General features: G+C 40.3%; 2 protein-coding genes across 11 annotated transcripts in view; one reads left to right on the plus strand and one right to left on the minus strand.

Moving 5' to 3' along the window:
- Snrpd1 (small nuclear ribonucleoprotein D1 polypeptide) overlaps window positions 1-8,785 on the minus strand; it is a 10,219-nt gene extending 1,434 nt beyond the window's left edge. The window contains exons 1-3 of the mRNA XM_015482494.2: window positions 8,627-8,785; window positions 5,876-5,952; window positions 2,180-2,371 (exon numbers count right to left, since the gene is read on the minus strand). Coding sequence (XP_015337980.1) covers window positions 2,180-2,371; window positions 5,876-5,952; window positions 8,627-8,640 — 283 coding nt within the window. The 5' untranslated portion in view covers window positions 8,641-8,785. The remainder of the gene's footprint in view (window positions 1-2,179; window positions 2,372-5,875; window positions 5,953-8,626) is intronic.
- A 6,431-nt stretch (window positions 8,786-15,216) lies between these two features.
- Window positions 15,217-15,898, plus strand: part of Esco1 (establishment of sister chromatid cohesion N-acetyltransferase 1) — a 91,805-nt gene continuing 91,123 nt past the window's right edge. For 3 of the 10 annotated variants that reach the window (XR_007348874.1, XR_007348876.1, XR_007348875.1), the window contains exon 1: window positions 15,217-15,507. The gene's annotated coding sequence lies outside the window, so the exon portion shown is untranslated. Of the gene's footprint in view, window positions 15,508-15,682; window positions 15,703-15,898 lie in introns of those variants that run through there. The other 7 variants (XR_001503182.2, XM_048806459.1, XM_015482495.2 and 4 more) reach the window with 4 other exon arrangements.

Raw genomic sequence — 15,898 nt, forward strand, 5'->3', positions numbered from 1 at the left:
TTTTCCTTTTTTTTTTTTTTTTTTTTTCAGAGTAGAAATTAGAAGTTTATTAAAGGACAGCAGAAAAGACTTCTCCCAGAGGAAGAAGGGGACCCAAGAGGTGGAATCCCCCAAATGGTTTTTAAAAATTTTTTAACCAAAAGACAAGAGAATAGGAAACTTAACCACATTTGTATTAAGACTACTACTTTTGGGGGGCTCAGTAGCACAGTGCTTACCTAACATGTGTGAGGCACAGGGTTCGGTCCTTAGCACCAAATAAATAAAATAGTTATCCATCTACAACTAATAAAAAATTAAAAAGAAAAGACCACTACTTTTATATTTTTAAACTTTTATGAGACTCTTGTTTCAGCTATAGGTATAAGCAAGTCAAGATGCAAAATATATTTCTGTGGGTACAGAGCAAAAAAGTCTCAAAGTCACTATATTAAATGAATATCTACAAAACACCCAGCCCTATTTCTATAAAGCTGGCTGAAGATACTTATCCCAAGGAAGCAGAGCTGAGAAAAACAGCACTACAAAAGACTTTGAGATCCTGAAATTTTGGATCTCCTAGTGAAGAACGCATTTACTTTGGGACAACTTCACAATGAGACCCACTAGTCGAGAAGTCCAACTGTGTCATGCCTGTAACTGCAGAGACTTGGGAGGCTGCCAGACTGGGAAACTTAGCAAGACTGTTTCTAAATAAAATATAAAAAAGGACTGGAGATGTGGAACAGTGGTTAAGTGCCCCTAGCTTTAATCCCTAGTACTCCCCACCCCAAATAAATAAGGAAATAGGGCTAGGATGTAGCTCAATGATAGAGTGCCTCTGGGTTCAATCCCCAGTACTGGAAAAGACAAAGAGAAAGAGAGACACACACAGACACGCAGATAGATACCCAGAAACACACAGAGAAACAGAGAGATCTAACAATGTCAAATACAGAATAAAACTTTAAAAAAGCAAAACTAAGATTAACCTTACCAGAAAGAAAGAAAGAAAAAAAAAAAAAAAAGCACTACATCCGCAAAATAACAAGATTCTATGAAAAATGATTAAGGGAGGATGCTTGAAAAGGTCAAGAACATTTCTCAGGGGCCGAGGTTGTGGCTCAGTGGTAGAGCACTTGCCTAGCATACGTGAGGCCCTGGGTTTGACTCTCAACACCAGATATAAATAAATAAAATAAAGGTCCACCGAAAACTAAAAACTACAAATAAATAAATAAATAAAATTTAAAAATAAGAACATTTCTCAGAAAATAAATAAAAAAGGCAAAGAAAAAACAAGAGAGAAAAAATAAGAATTAGAGAATCAGCTGGGCATGTTGGCGGATGCCTATAATCCCAGAGGTTCAGGCGGTCGAGATAGGAAGATCACTAGTTCAAAGCCAGCCTCAGCACAGGGAAAGAAGCTAAGCAACTCAGTAAGACCCTGTCTCTAAATAAAATACAAAACAGAGCTGGGATGTGTCTTACTGATGGAGTGCTTCTGAGTTCCATCCCCAGTACCAAAAAAGAGAGAATCAGCCAGAAGCTAGCATGGTGGCACACATATGTAATCTAGCGGGAGGCTGAGGCAGGAGGATTGCAAGTTTTAGGACAACCTCAGCAACTTAGTGAAGCCCTGTCTCAAAATAAAAAAGGGCTGGGAATGTAGCTAGATAGTGAAATGCCCTGGGTTAAATTCCCCTGTAGCACCAAAACCCAAACCAAAACAAAACTGTCAGAAGTGGTTTTTGTTTTTGGTGGTTCCAAAGTAGGAATATGAGAATGAGCAAAAGGAAAGAAATTATGGAAGTTTAACTAGCAAGTTTTCTTAACTATTAGGGACAAGCACCTAGGACAACAACAGAGGAGAAAAAACAAAGAAGGGGGATTCTATGCAAAGTCATTAAGGTATTTTAAAATATCAGGCATAAAGTCAATCTCCAAATCTTCTAGTGTGAAGAGATCAGGCCATGCACAAAGGGACAAGATATTAAAAGAGCAATAATCTTTTAAATAATAACACCAAGAGCTATAATAAATACTATATGCACTCATTGCAAATACAGGAAACTTCGAACCACATACAAACAAAACAACAACAACAACAAAACCACCTGTGTTCACAAATGTTGTATTTGGAATAGTGCATTAGGATTTAAAACAGCATACTAAAACATTTATAATCCTTCAAACTTACCAGCTTCCCTTTTCTTAGATTTCACCTTAGGTTCAACATCCACAAGTAGTGTATCCAGAGGTAAGCTGTCTGGCAGAATAAAGTATCGAATGTTATTTCCCCGAATACTCAATGTTTCCAGCTGTACAGGTTCTCTGTTCTTCAGGGTCATTTTCACAGCTTTAAGATGTGTGTTCATGCTGACATCTACACCTAAAGTAGAAAAAAAGCATAGTCATTATTATTAGCACAATAATTAAGGCAACCAATTAATTTGTCAAGCCACAGTTAATACTGTACTGTAAGAGCACATCTGTTTTGCAGTGTTTCTCGACAGAATTTAGCACACGTGCAATGAGTACATTAGGGAATTACGCCAATGTAAATCAGCCATCTTTCCTTCAGTGAGATTTTTCCCTAGCCATACTACTGTTTTACACAGCTAGGTATGCTTATAGAAGTGAATATAGCAAGCCCTAGAGGGCCCTGATTGTTACATATGTCCATTTACGCCTTGTATTCTTCTCCTATTCCAAGTTTGAAAGGTGCTTATTGGCAGTTCTCTGTCTTTGTAACTTACATACACCACATGCCACAACTATTCTCATCTTTGTTTTGAAAATAAAGTCCTATAGAGTCTACAGTATTTTTTATTATTACTAGCAACTTAAGATTATCTTTTTAACTGTTTTTGTTTGTTTGTTGCAGTGCTAGGGATCAAACCTAGGGCCTTATGCAGACTAATCAGTGTTCTACCACTGAATTACAGCCCCAGCTCTTGACTATATTTTTAAAAAAGATCATCAATGCTTTTGATTACAAAGTTTTTGAATGTTCTTTCCCAACCTATTTTTCTCAGTAAGCCATTATTTTTAGTATGAGACTTTGTAAAACACAAAACAAGGTTTTTCAGAATGAATATATGGCATTATAGCAGAAACACCTGATTATTGATGCCTTTATGAAATTATATTTGAACAAACGGGATAACCAAAGACCTACCTAATTTCTTGCCTTAGAAAGCTAAGATCAGAAAATAACAGAAGTCTCTCAACTTTTCCAAAACTGCCTAATTTTTTTCAGTATTACTGATCCTATCCTCCTCCTTTCCAGTGAGAGGAACAAGACTTCTTTTTTGGGGCTGGGGATGTGGCTCAAGCGGTAGCGTGCTTGCCTGGCATGCGTGCGGCCCGGGTTCGATCCTCAGCACCACATACAAAACAAAGATGTTGTATCCGCCGATAACTAAAAAATAAATATTAAAATTCTCTCTCTCTCTCTTTAAAAAAAAAAAAAGACTTCTTTTTTTCCTGAAATTAATATACTCATAATACATTCTATTTTCTTGAACACCTTGATCCATGCAGGGGGAGGGGGAAAATGAATAAACTCTGTCTACATTACAGGAAGCACATCATAAGTCATTTTAATTTAATCCCAACTATTTTTATGGTAAAGTATGACTGTCCCTGTTGTGGTGACTAAATAAATATGTATTATTTACGTTCGTATGTATTCGTATATGATACAAGAAACTTTTAACAGTGGTTTGTCGGTGTGGAGAGAAAAGTTGTAGATGGATACAACATAACAACTTTATTTTATTTTTATGTGGTGTTGAAGATTGAACCAAGTTCCTTACAAGTGCTAGGTAAGCACTCTACCATTGAGCTACAACTCCAGCCTGGGAATAGGATTCTTAACCAAATTTGCTCCCTCAACTTATTATAACTGTCCCCACCGCTGGGACATTCATTCATTTATTTTATTTTGTTGGGAGGGGGGTAACCAGGGATTGAACTTAGGGGCACTCAACCACTGAACCACATCTCCAACCCTATTTTGTATTTTTTTTTTTTTAATTGTTGGTTGTATTTTATTTAGAGACAGGGTCTCACTGAGTTGCTTAATGCCTTGCTGTTGCTGAGGCTAGCTTTGAACCTGGAATCCTCTTGTGGCAGCCTCCTAAATCACTGGTATTACAGGTGTTTGTCACTGCACCCAGCAGGACATCCATTTATTAAGTGCCTATTATATATTAGATAAAACTTGCATTATATTATTTAGGTTATGACTTCCACCACTAGATTCTGGTTCCAACGAGGGAAGAACATTGTCTCCTCCATAATACCTAAAACAGTGCTCTGAGGGAACAGACTGAATCACTACTTATGAAATTTCTGGGGCTGGGGATGTAGCTCAGTGGTAGAGCACTTGCCTAGCATGTGCAAGACCCTGGGTTCAATCCCCAATGCTGCAAAAATTAACAGTAATGCATGAGTTTGGGATAAGGCTCAGTAGTATATGCTTGTCTAGCATATAGGAGGCCCTGGGTTCAACCTCCAGCAACACACTCGAAACTACTTTTGGGGTGAAAGGGGGTGCGCCAAGGGGGTATAGGGAGTGGAGGAGGTTGGAGAGGGACTGGGAATGGCCAGGGGCCCCTTAACAATGAGTTTCATCCCCAGTCCTTTTTATTTTTAAAATTTTGAGACCGTGATCTCACTAATTTTTGCTTAGGGACTCATTAAGTTGCCGAGGCTTGGTCTAGAACTTACAATCTTCCCGTCTCAAGCCTCCAGAGTTACTGGGATTACAGGTATGCACTATTGCACTGGGGTAGTTGCAGAATTTCAACAGGACAGCAATTAAACTTTCGCAGTATGATCTAAGACTATATTACAACCTTATACTGTTTTTATTTTTTAAAGAGAGAGTTAGAGAGAGAGAATTTTTTAATATTTATTTTCTAGTTTTCGGCAGACACAACATCTTTGTTTGTATGTGGTGCTGAGGATTGAACCCAGGCCGCACGCATGCCAGGCAAGCGTGCTACCGCTTGAGCCACATCCCCAGCCCCCCTTATACTGTTTTAATTTCCTTCCATAGCAACTTGTAAAGTTGTAATATGATCACCAGTAATGTCAGTTTAATACTTTACATTTTTCTTGATTTACTCAGATACAAATATAAAATTTCAGTATTTTAGAGAATGGAAACATATGCTCCAAGAGTATTGTCTTTCATTTGGCCCATCAATTCTTTTGAAAACTCTGCAATCTGGGGGCTGGGGATATACCTTAGTAGTGTACTTGCCTAGCATGTGGGAGGCCCTGGGTTCAATCCCCAACATAGCAAAAATAATTAAAAAAAGAAAAAAAAAAAAAAAGAGAGAGAGAGAAAGAAATAAATTCTGCAAAATTTTGGAAAACCTACTGTGAGCAAACAAAATACTCCAAAATATTATGTGAATACTACTTGCCTTATGTAGATCAAGTTAAGGTTTCCTAACACCCCCCTCATTGTCCACATATTTTTTACACAACATAATGAGACAGGGAAACTCCACACTCCATCCTCAAAAATGTTACAATCTAACAGGGAACACAATCCCAATGAAAATAAAAGCTCTATAATATATTCTGAAAGAAACATTCAATACAGAAGAACACACACAAATAAAGTCAGAAAAGCAAGAAAACGGGATACCTGGGGAATTCAGTTTGGTTGTAGCATAAGTGCCTTTAAGGTAAGGCCACATAAGGTCAATTAAATAATTTACTCACAAAAAATTGCAGATCTATACTAGAACTAGGACAATGTTCATTAAGAAACCAAAAAAGAATTGTGGTCTGCAAGCAGAGATTTTTTTTTTTTTGGGGGGGGACCTAAATGAAAAGAAGTGTCTAAATTTAAATATTCCAACTGTTTCCATACCTGTAATTGTTCCATGGACCTGTGTTCCATTCTTCAATTCAATGGTTACAGTTTCATGACTCAATTTCATCAAAAATCTATGGAAAATAGGAATAAAACCATTAATTTTTACCTTTAACACTTCAAAAGCCTATCTATAGAGCTGAAAGGATAAAATTACCTGATGCTGAAAATCTGCTAAATGCTATTCACATTAATTTCTATTAGTAATCTGTGTAACATTTTTAGCTTTCCCTGAACTATACCCTCAATACTTACAAAGAATAATGTTAGCATCCTAACACAAACTGTTATTTGCATTAGGCATATAGCACACATCTATAATCCAGGTGACTCAGGAGGCCGAAGCAGGAGGAACACGAGTTTGAGGCCAGCCTCAGCAACTTAGTGAGTTCCTATCTCAAAATAAAAAATAAAAAGGGCTGAGGATGTAGTTCAGTGTTAAAGTTCTCTGGTTTATATCAACAGTACCAAAATTTTTTTAAGAAATTAAAATTGATTCATGATAGCTGGGCACAGTGGCACAGGCCTAAAGTCCCAGTTTCTTGGGAATTGAGGCAGGAGGATTGCAAGTTTAAGGCCAGATTGGGAACTGGGAAGAGACCCTGTCTCAAAATAAAAAAGGATGGAAACAGGCTCAGTGGTAAAGTGTCCAAGGGGGGTAACAATCATGAGACCAATGGAGAAGTGAAAAAGTGCTGAACATTATTAGTCATTAGGAAAATGCAAATTAAAAGGAGATACCTGTACACACCCAATGAACGAAATTAAAAAGACTGACAACAACAAATGCTGATGAGGATGAAGGGCAAATAGAACATATTACAAAAAATGGTACAATCACTTTGGAAAACAGTCAAACAGCTTCTTGATAATTGGCAAAACTAGAAGTTTATCAGACATCAGGAAGATCAGGAGAAAAGTAATCAATCTCCCCCTCAGTTATGGAAACGATGAGGAAAAAAATGATGGTCCCAACTGAGGAACTGAGGTACAGAACAGAATACATTCTATAGTAAGAAGAAATTTCATTTCTATATTGTACCAAAGATACAAAACAAGATTAAGCATAACCATTAAAAATGATGCTTTGGGGGCGGGGCACAGTGGCATGCACCTGTAATCCCAGCAGCTTGGGAGGCTGAGGCAGGAGAGTTCAAAGCCAGAGAGTTCAAAGCCAGCCTCAGTAAAAGTGAAGCACTAAGCAACTCAGCGTCTCTAAATAAAACAAACAAGGACTGGGGATGTGGTTCAGTGGTTGAGTGTCCCTGAGTTCAATCCCCAGTACCAAAAAGAATTGGTGGTGGAGGGGGGATGGAGAATTTATATATTTGCGGCCTTGGGTTAAGTAGAGGGAAGAGAGTGAAGAGAATCTGATCTGGGGTTATGAAGGATAGTAGAATGAACTGGACATTATACCCTAGGCATCATGTACAACCAGAAGAATGAGAAGTTATACTCCATTTATGTATGGTGTTGTCAAAATGCATTCTACTGTCATGTACAACTAAATAGAGCAAATTAAAGTAAAATAAACTGAAAAAAAAGTTACATGAAAATCCCATCATAACAACATCTTTAAATGAGAACTGAATCAAAAAGTATACTACCGAAAGTTAATTTTAAAAGATTATGATTTAGACCAGCAGGTATGAACAAATTCTGAAACTTTCTACTCAATATTATAGTTCAAATAAAAATTGAATGGGGCTGCGGGAAAATATGAGGAAGACCCTGAAACTTAATCTTAATTGCCTCCTCTACAAATTGCCCCCCCAACACAAAATTCCGCAGAATCTTGTTATTTCAAACATAGAAACTGCCTATTCATTTGTCTTCACGACTACACATAATGCTCCAAAATGGCAGATATGCTGCTTTTTAAATTCTATCACCTATGGGCTGGGGTTGTGGCTCGGTGGTAGAGTGCTCGCCTAGCATGCTTGAGGCACTGAGTTCGATCCTCAGCAACACATAAATGTAAAATAAGGGTACTGTGTCCCTTAAAACTAAAAAATAAATATTTAAATTCTATTACCCATGTACAGTGTAACAGGTGCCCAATAACTAATCGAGGACAACAATCTTTGACTTAACAAAATAGAAACTAGCTAAATAATTATAATTGCTGAATTTGCAACTTATTTGCAACTCTCTGCTCCTATGTTCCAGGCCTCCAAGTCTTTAGTAGACTCAATTAACTGACACAGTGACAGAAAACACGGGAGAAATATCTGAAAAATATCTTTATAGTCAGCCACAATTAAAATGATGACTCTATACTGGGAAAATCCTCATAAATCAAAACCGTATCCTAAATGAGAAATAATCTAGAGACTGTAAAAAATGTTTAAAGTCGCAAATTTATGAATTAGTTCCTCTTTGACTTGCACATAGGTGTCGTTGTTTCCAGTTAGCCTCATGCAGCTTCTAAGCTACTGGAACCAAGCACACACTGCAAAGTGGTTACTAACCGAAAGCGAACTTGGACGTCAGGCGTTTAAGGCCTCTACACACTAGATGACAAGAAACGGCTAGGCCTTCACACTCACCTACTGGAAGACACGCTGGGTCCGGGTGCGACCCAGACTCCAGCACCCTCGGCGCCGCCAATATGGGCGCGGGAGGGGCGGGCGCCAGAGGCCGTTAGCAGGCCGCACGCACGCGGTTTCCCGCCTCGGAGCAGCCCAGCTTCTGAGCCCAGCCCAAATCCTCCCTTCACGGTCCCACCTCGCTTGGTCACATCCTCACCTCACGAGCTTCATCCTAGCGGCGCTGTTACCCCCTTGGTCCGATAGTGCACAATATCAGACAAGCGAAGACCCACCAACTAAGAGTTATGAATGGCCGGAAACGCCTACTCCGGAGACTCCGGACGTAAAGAGCGCGCGGAACCCTGAAGCGTACGGCGGAAACCCCAAGGCCGTGCTGGGCCACACTCCCTTCCGGCCGCGAGGAGCCCGACTGCGGCCCCTGGCGACTGGAGGACTGCTTTACGGGTGTTGTGGGCGTGAGGCTGGTTTAGGAGGAAGTTTTCTCCTAGTAGGTCTGTCGCCTTCAGGGCGCGGTGACTAAGCACGGAATATAATTTTCTCTGAACGAAGAAAATTTCTAAGGGAAGCCCAAAGGATAATTCTAACTCGGTTCCAACAGCAGGAACCTTAGCATTCCTTAATGTACTTGAAGAAAGTCAAAACTTTTAGCTTGTTAATTGCATTTTAAGTTCTGAGCTCCAAAACAGAACGTTCTACTTTCATCTTACCATTTCCGCACCATTTAATTCAAACACTGTGCTTTTGAAACACCTTCTTCTCTTGACTGCCAGGATGCCAACACACCTGGTTTTCTCACTAACTTATTTTTAGGGCTCCTTCCATGGCTCATTCTTCTCTGTGGAACCATTACCCACTGGAGTGCTTGGGGTCTAACTGCTGTAGTCTTTTTGTGGATACTTTTCTGATAAGTGATCTCCAAAATTATGGCTTTAATTTGTATCTGTAGACGGGTTTGGTCTCAGTAATTTAGCAGGACCCTCAGCAAGTTAACAAGAACTTGTCTCAAAATAAAAATAAAAGGGGCTGGGGACGTAGCTTAGAGATTAAAGCACCCCTATATTCAATCCCCAGTAGTGAAAAAAAAAAAAAGTGTATCTCTTGTCTGGACTGTATCTTCAATCACCAGAACTCTGAAATTTTAATGTGCATAGATTAAAATTTTAAATGGATATTTTAAAATGTAAATCCTGATTCACTTGTCCTGGGGCCTGAAATTCTGCATTTTTAACAAGTATTTAGTTGAGGAAGATGCCCCTAGTCCATGGACTGCAATATCAGTATCATGGCTGGAATGAATATTTGTGTCTGCCTTCTCTACATCTATCTCTTCTTTTCCCAAAAGTTCTTCTTATTTTTCTGGCTATTCATGTGGTCCTGTGGGAGCTGACTCTATCCTTTATACCAGTGAAGATAGTCCAATACTTGACCACAATTAGATTGGGATTTAAGCTGATCCAATTAGACCCTTGTATGAAATATTCTTCCCTTTTGTATGTGGATAGATTGTAGCCCCTGGGTCTACTGGAAATTTCCTTAGAACTAGTACTCCAGTCTCAGGACAGAGAATTTTTAAATTAACCAAAATCCATGGTGATGTTAATAAGCCCCTTAATTAAAAAAAAGAAAAAGTGCTTGGGTGTGGTTATGTAAATTATATAACCTCAGTTAAATTACTCAACAGCAGCTGGGCCTGGTGGCACACACCTGTAATCCTAGCAGCTTGGGAGGCGGGAGGCAGTCTCAGCAATTTAGGGAAGCCCTGGGCAACTCAGCAAGACCCTGTCTCTCTTAAAATATTAAAAAAGGCTGGAGATGTGGCTCAGTGGTTAAGTGCCCCTGAGTTCAATCTCTGGTACCAAATAATAATAAGTACTTAATAATAATAGGTAGCTCTGACTAAAGTGTATATATAAAATATTTCCATTCACATGGAAAGTTGGATAGTTTTACTTTATTATCATATTTGTTTCATTCTTAGCATTTATTTATTGCCTGGAATGAGAAGGTAAACCAAAAGCCGGGAATTATGTGTGTTTTGTTCACTGCAGCACTGTAGCATCTAGAATAATGTTTTGCATATAATGTGCCCTTGTTCCAGAACAGCCCTGTGTATGAGAACTAACCCCAAGGTACTGTGACACTGAAGAAAGAGACAGATCCAGGATTATACAGAGTATATTCTATTAGAGACTGAAGACAGAGGATCACAAATATGAGGCCAGCCTCAGCAACTCAGAGTGTCCCTAAACAACTGAGTGAGGCCCTATCTCAAAATAAAAAATAAAAAGGGCTAGGGATGTAGTTCAGAGGTAAAGCATCCCTAGATTCAATTCCCAAAGACAGAAGTGTGGTCCTGGGTGGCAATAAGACTAGGTGGATCCCTATGATATGAGTTAAAAGACAGGGGGGTTATCAAGTGATCAAGACCAAAGACACTTCATCAAAGCCAGAATGTGACTGATTTATATCAGGCTAATATCAAAGAGTCAGGTACACTCCTGGTGCCAAGTGCTGGTCACAAAACTCCACATGCTACTCTTACTTTTTTCCATTCATCTTATGCTGGAAAATTATTTGGGGAAAACTTCCCAGGGTCACTTGGGCAATCATAGTGATTTTGACTCAAGATGGGGAGTCATGGCATGCCAAAACCATATGCTCTCAATTAATATTGATGAAATAACTAAGTGCTTTCCCCATTAGAATGTATGCTTTATAAGGAAGGAGAACTTGTATGTATTGTTTACTGAAGTGTCTCTAATAAGCACAGAGTACTCCTCCTTATTATCCCAAGTCCCTTTCCGCTTTGAGCTTTGCCTTTTTTTTTCCCAGTACTAGGATTGGAACCCCAGGGTGCTCTACCACTGAGCTACATCCTCAGCCCTTTATTTAATTTATTTGAGACCAGGTCTAACTAAGTTGCTGAGACTGGCTTTAAATTTGCTATACACCTGTTTCAGCCTCCTGAATAGGTGGGATGACAGCTGTATGACATCCTATCCAGCTTCGCCTACCTTTTAATCTATTTTCTCCCATCCAAGTACTAACCAGGCCCGACCCTGCTTAGCTTCCGAGATCAGACGAGATCGAGCGCGTTCAGGGTGGTATGGCCATAGACTTAATCTATTTTCTTTCCCCTAAACAATATTAAAATACTTGAGCTCTTGCAATGCATCAAGCTCATCCTCCTCTCCAGACTTTTGTACATGCAGTTCTTTAGTCTGGATAACACTTACTTGTCTTTTCTTTATGGGACCAGCAATAATTACTTGTATTTATTAATGTGAGTCTCTCAGATGGCAAATTGAAATGCCATTGTCAGTTGACTTATATCAAATTGCTATAATTTTTGTCTTTGTTTTCTAGCTTGAAGATTTTTAGAGTTTTTTCTCTCTCATCATGGTATGGAAACTGTCAAGAGTCCTGAAACAAAGTCAGCAAGAGTGTAACAAAGTAAAGAACTTTACTTGCTGCTAGCAGTAGGGTCAGTCTGAAAGTGAGATTGTCCTGTTCTATTTGAATTAGAAAACATTTATATACATATATCATAGGGATTTAGATTGGTCATGAGAAAGAAAAGAAACCAGTAAAGGAGAGTATGATATGTGGGGCAATGCAACTATTCTATCATCATAAGCCAGTGCAGAAAAGTACACTCTGCAGTTTGGAGTCAGCAAGGAAAATTAACAATTTAAACAAGCCCAAGAGATTACATTCACGGTTTTTAGGTTAGAAAGAGTACATGGAGTTAGGGGCTGTGAAAATGACTCTCACTACTTAAAGAACCATAATGTTGAGATCTAATATGCAACATCTAGGTTCCAGCATTTTTTTCTAGCATGAGCACATGATAAAGTTGACCTGATCTGAACTCTCCTCCAGGACTTCTCAGCTCTTAGGAATGGAGGCTTCTCTTTTTATTGGAGCCAGTTTGTTGCAAGCTTCCCCCTATCCCCCTGTACTGAGAATTGAATCCTGGGGTATTCTATCATTTAGCTATATTCTCAGACCTTTTTTATTTTGAGACAGGGTCTTATTAAATTGAAGAGGCTAGCCTCCAGCTTTTGATTCTTTTGCCTCAGCCTTCTGAGTTGTTGAAAATATAGTCATGAACCCACAGGACCTGGCTCATTGAAAGCTTTGGAAATCTTTGTTGGCAGGAAAACTTACTTGATAATGAAGCTAATACAGATAGAAGAAGAGATGAGCATAGTAGGTGTCTTGCTGATATAATTTGAGCCTCAGATTTCAGGATGGTCTGAGGTCAGCGGTTTCCATATAGCTCCCAGTTATGGTATCAATGAAGTCCTTACAAAAAACGTTGCTTACATTAGTTTTAGCTGGATTTTCAAAGTAAAGATATGTCTAATATTTTGTCTGGGTTTTCAAGCATTTCTTTCTCTTTCTATTTTTTTTTTTAGAGAATTTTTAATATTTATTTTTTAGTTTTCGGCGGACACAACATCTTTGTTTGTATGTGGTGCTGAGGATAGAACCCAGGCCGCACGCATGCCAGGCAAGCGCGCCACCGCTTGAGCCACATCCCCAGCCCCTCTTTTTCTTTTAAAATTGAATGTCATCCTACCTCGTAGTTATCTGAAAAAAAATATTTTCTTGCTAATCCCAATTCCTTCTGAACTAAATCTTATTTTTCTTTTTTTTCAGTTGTGATTTATACTCTTCCACAAGTTCAATGCTAATATTCTCATTGACCAATATTTTCAAACCTGCATTCTTTACTCTTTTCCTGGAAGAGACTGAAAGTTCAGCGATGCAAGAAATTTATTCAGTTGATCATGATTATTTTTTATCAGACAATCAAATTAAATGACTCGAATTCCAGAGCTCAAAGACAAATTGCTCTAGCTGGGCAAGGTGATGTATTTTTGTAATCCCAGCAACTCAGGAGGCTAAGCCAGGAGGACTGCAAATTCAAAGCCAGCCTCAGCAACTTAGTGAGGCCCTGAGCAACTTAGGGAGACCCCGTCTAAAAATAAGCACGGTGGGTTCAATCACTGGTACCAAAAGAAAAAAGAAAAAGAAAAACAAACAAACAAACAAAACAAACAAACAAACAAAAAAACCAGACTGCTCTAAAAAGAAAAACATAGGTAGAAGGCAGAACAAATTTTGTTAAATAAGATGTTACAAAATAATTAAGATTTAATTAGTCTATGAAGTGAGACCTCTGATATTAACAAATCAGAAGTGAAAAATATTCTTCAAAATGATAAAAAGTAATGGTCAAAGTTTTTTTTTTTTCCCAAAAGCAAACTATTTTTTTTTCACTGTACATTTATGAAACTGACTATAGCTGGGTGTGGTGGCTTATGCTTGTAAAATTTCAGTTGAGAGGGTGAGGTGGGAGGATTATAAATTGGAGGCCAGACTGAGAAGAGTTAAAAAATTAAAAGGGCTGAAGATGTAGTTCCATGCAAGGTCCTTCAATCAATCCACAGTACCGCAATTAAAAGAAGAAAAATAGAATGAAAGAAAGAAGGAAAAGGAGTGTATATAATTTTAGAAAAAAAATCTAAAATTGTAGATATGAATTATACAACTACTTCTGTACCAAAAATAAATACATATGTTTTCATATTGTCATATGTATCAGGATTCCCATGCTTCTTGACTAATACAACAAAGTGAAACAGTGGAATAGATCACTTAGAAGCAAATGCCTATTTTTGCTATTTTGGGGGGAATGCACGCTTGTAAAAATGGCGTGTGCCTGTGTGTGTGTATGTAAGAACTTAAGGGTTGGTGGTAAAGTGCCCCTGGGTTCAATCCCCTGTGCAAAAGGTACAACAACAACAAAAAAGAAATTCCATTAGTTGTCCGACAATTCTAAAGATGAAGGAAAATGTAGACCAGATCATCAGGTAAATACCAAGCTCTAACCTTCCCAGTTTACTCCTGAGCTTCTTTTCCCCCACAATTTAAGCACAAGCCGTTAAAGCCTGCAGGGAGCGGGGCGGGGGAGGGGCTGCGGGACACTGGGCCGGATTTTGCCCAGTAACCTATGGTAATGTGGGGAATGGCCTCCACCACTATGCTTAATCCATAGAATCTCTCCACTAATAGCCAGGCAGCTCACTAAAGCCTTGTGGAAGATGTATTTTCAGAAAAGCATCAGGCTTGATAAACTTAAGAGCACATGTTGGTTGTACCTGGCGTCAAGAAAAGGAGGGCAGGAAGGGGAGAACCCATGCATCATCACCTCTCTTCTATTCTGAGTACCTATTCTCACAGCTCTGCAAATAAAGGTAGCCCAGAAAGTGTGTTTAAAAGCAGTGTGGAAAACATAAATCCTACTGACAAAACCAACCTTGGGTTCTATCTTTAGAGGTTTCGAAGAGCCAAAGCTTTGTCTGAACAACTGTCCTGAATAAATGTAGTACAAGAATTTATGATTTCTTATAGACTTGTATTTTAAAGCACAAGATGGAAACTGTGCCTTCCAGACCTGCTAAAGTCCAGTACAGGAAAAGGAGATACAAAGGTAGCTAATCCCACTCTGCTTCTTTATATTGGCCCCTATGTTAGATCAAAGACTTTGGGGCTAGATAATGGCAGATAAAAATACTGGAAACCTACAAGGAACCGGTTGCAACCCATTTCCAAAGGAAACCTACACCCTTGGGGGCCCGAAAGGACGCGGGGCTGCCGCGAGGGGGCGCCACCACTCCCTGCCAGGCGCCCACCCGCGGAGGCGCGCACGCGAGGCTTCCCACCGCGCCTGCGCTGAGGATGGACGCTGGCTCGCCTTTCCTCGACGCCCAGCCGACGGGGCCGGGATGAAAAATTGCGTGACACGCAACTGGCGTGGCCGCCATCTTCGTCTTCTGGGCACGTCAGCTGAGCTGGTTAAAGCTGAAGAGGACCTTTGCGCAAGCGCACCCAAGACGGTCACAGGTAACTCCCATCTGACGGGAGAGGCGTAGCCGTCGTCGCCGGAAGTTTGGTGTTTGCGCCGCGGGGAGGCGGCGGCAGCGGCAGAAGCAGCTGAGTGTCTTTTTGGATACCCGGATGTGAGGCGGTCTGTTGGCACCAGTGGGATCCGCAGCCAGGCAAAAGGTATGCGAACGTTCCTGACGGTCGCTCAGCCCGCGTCCTTCCCTTCCCTTTGCCAGCCCCTCCGGAGAGCAGACGGCTCCTCTTCCTGTCCCTACCTCAGTGTCGTGATCCCTCGCACGCCTCTTCCTAGTCTGGTCCCGGGGTCCTCGCGCCGCTGGGAGGGAGGTGGGAGGCTCAGAGACGCCGTCGCCTGAGGTAGGCAGCTGACCTGCACGCCCCGCTGCCCAGTCGCCACATCACCTGTCGCGGCTTGCTGGGCGGACAGGCTTACTGAGGGGCCCCGACTGCGTCGAGTCGGAAACCGGGTTACTGAGGGCTTTCCGTGTTCAGAGGTGGCGTGAAGCCATCGCGCCTACTGGGGCAGCATCGGCACCAGCTCGGGCAGGTAGCC

This window comes from Marmota marmota, unplaced genomic scaffold (assembly GCF_001458135.2).
Source record: "Marmota marmota marmota unplaced genomic scaffold, marMar, whole genome shotgun sequence".
Taxonomy (NCBI): Eukaryota; Metazoa; Chordata; class Mammalia; order Rodentia; family Sciuridae; genus Marmota; species Marmota marmota.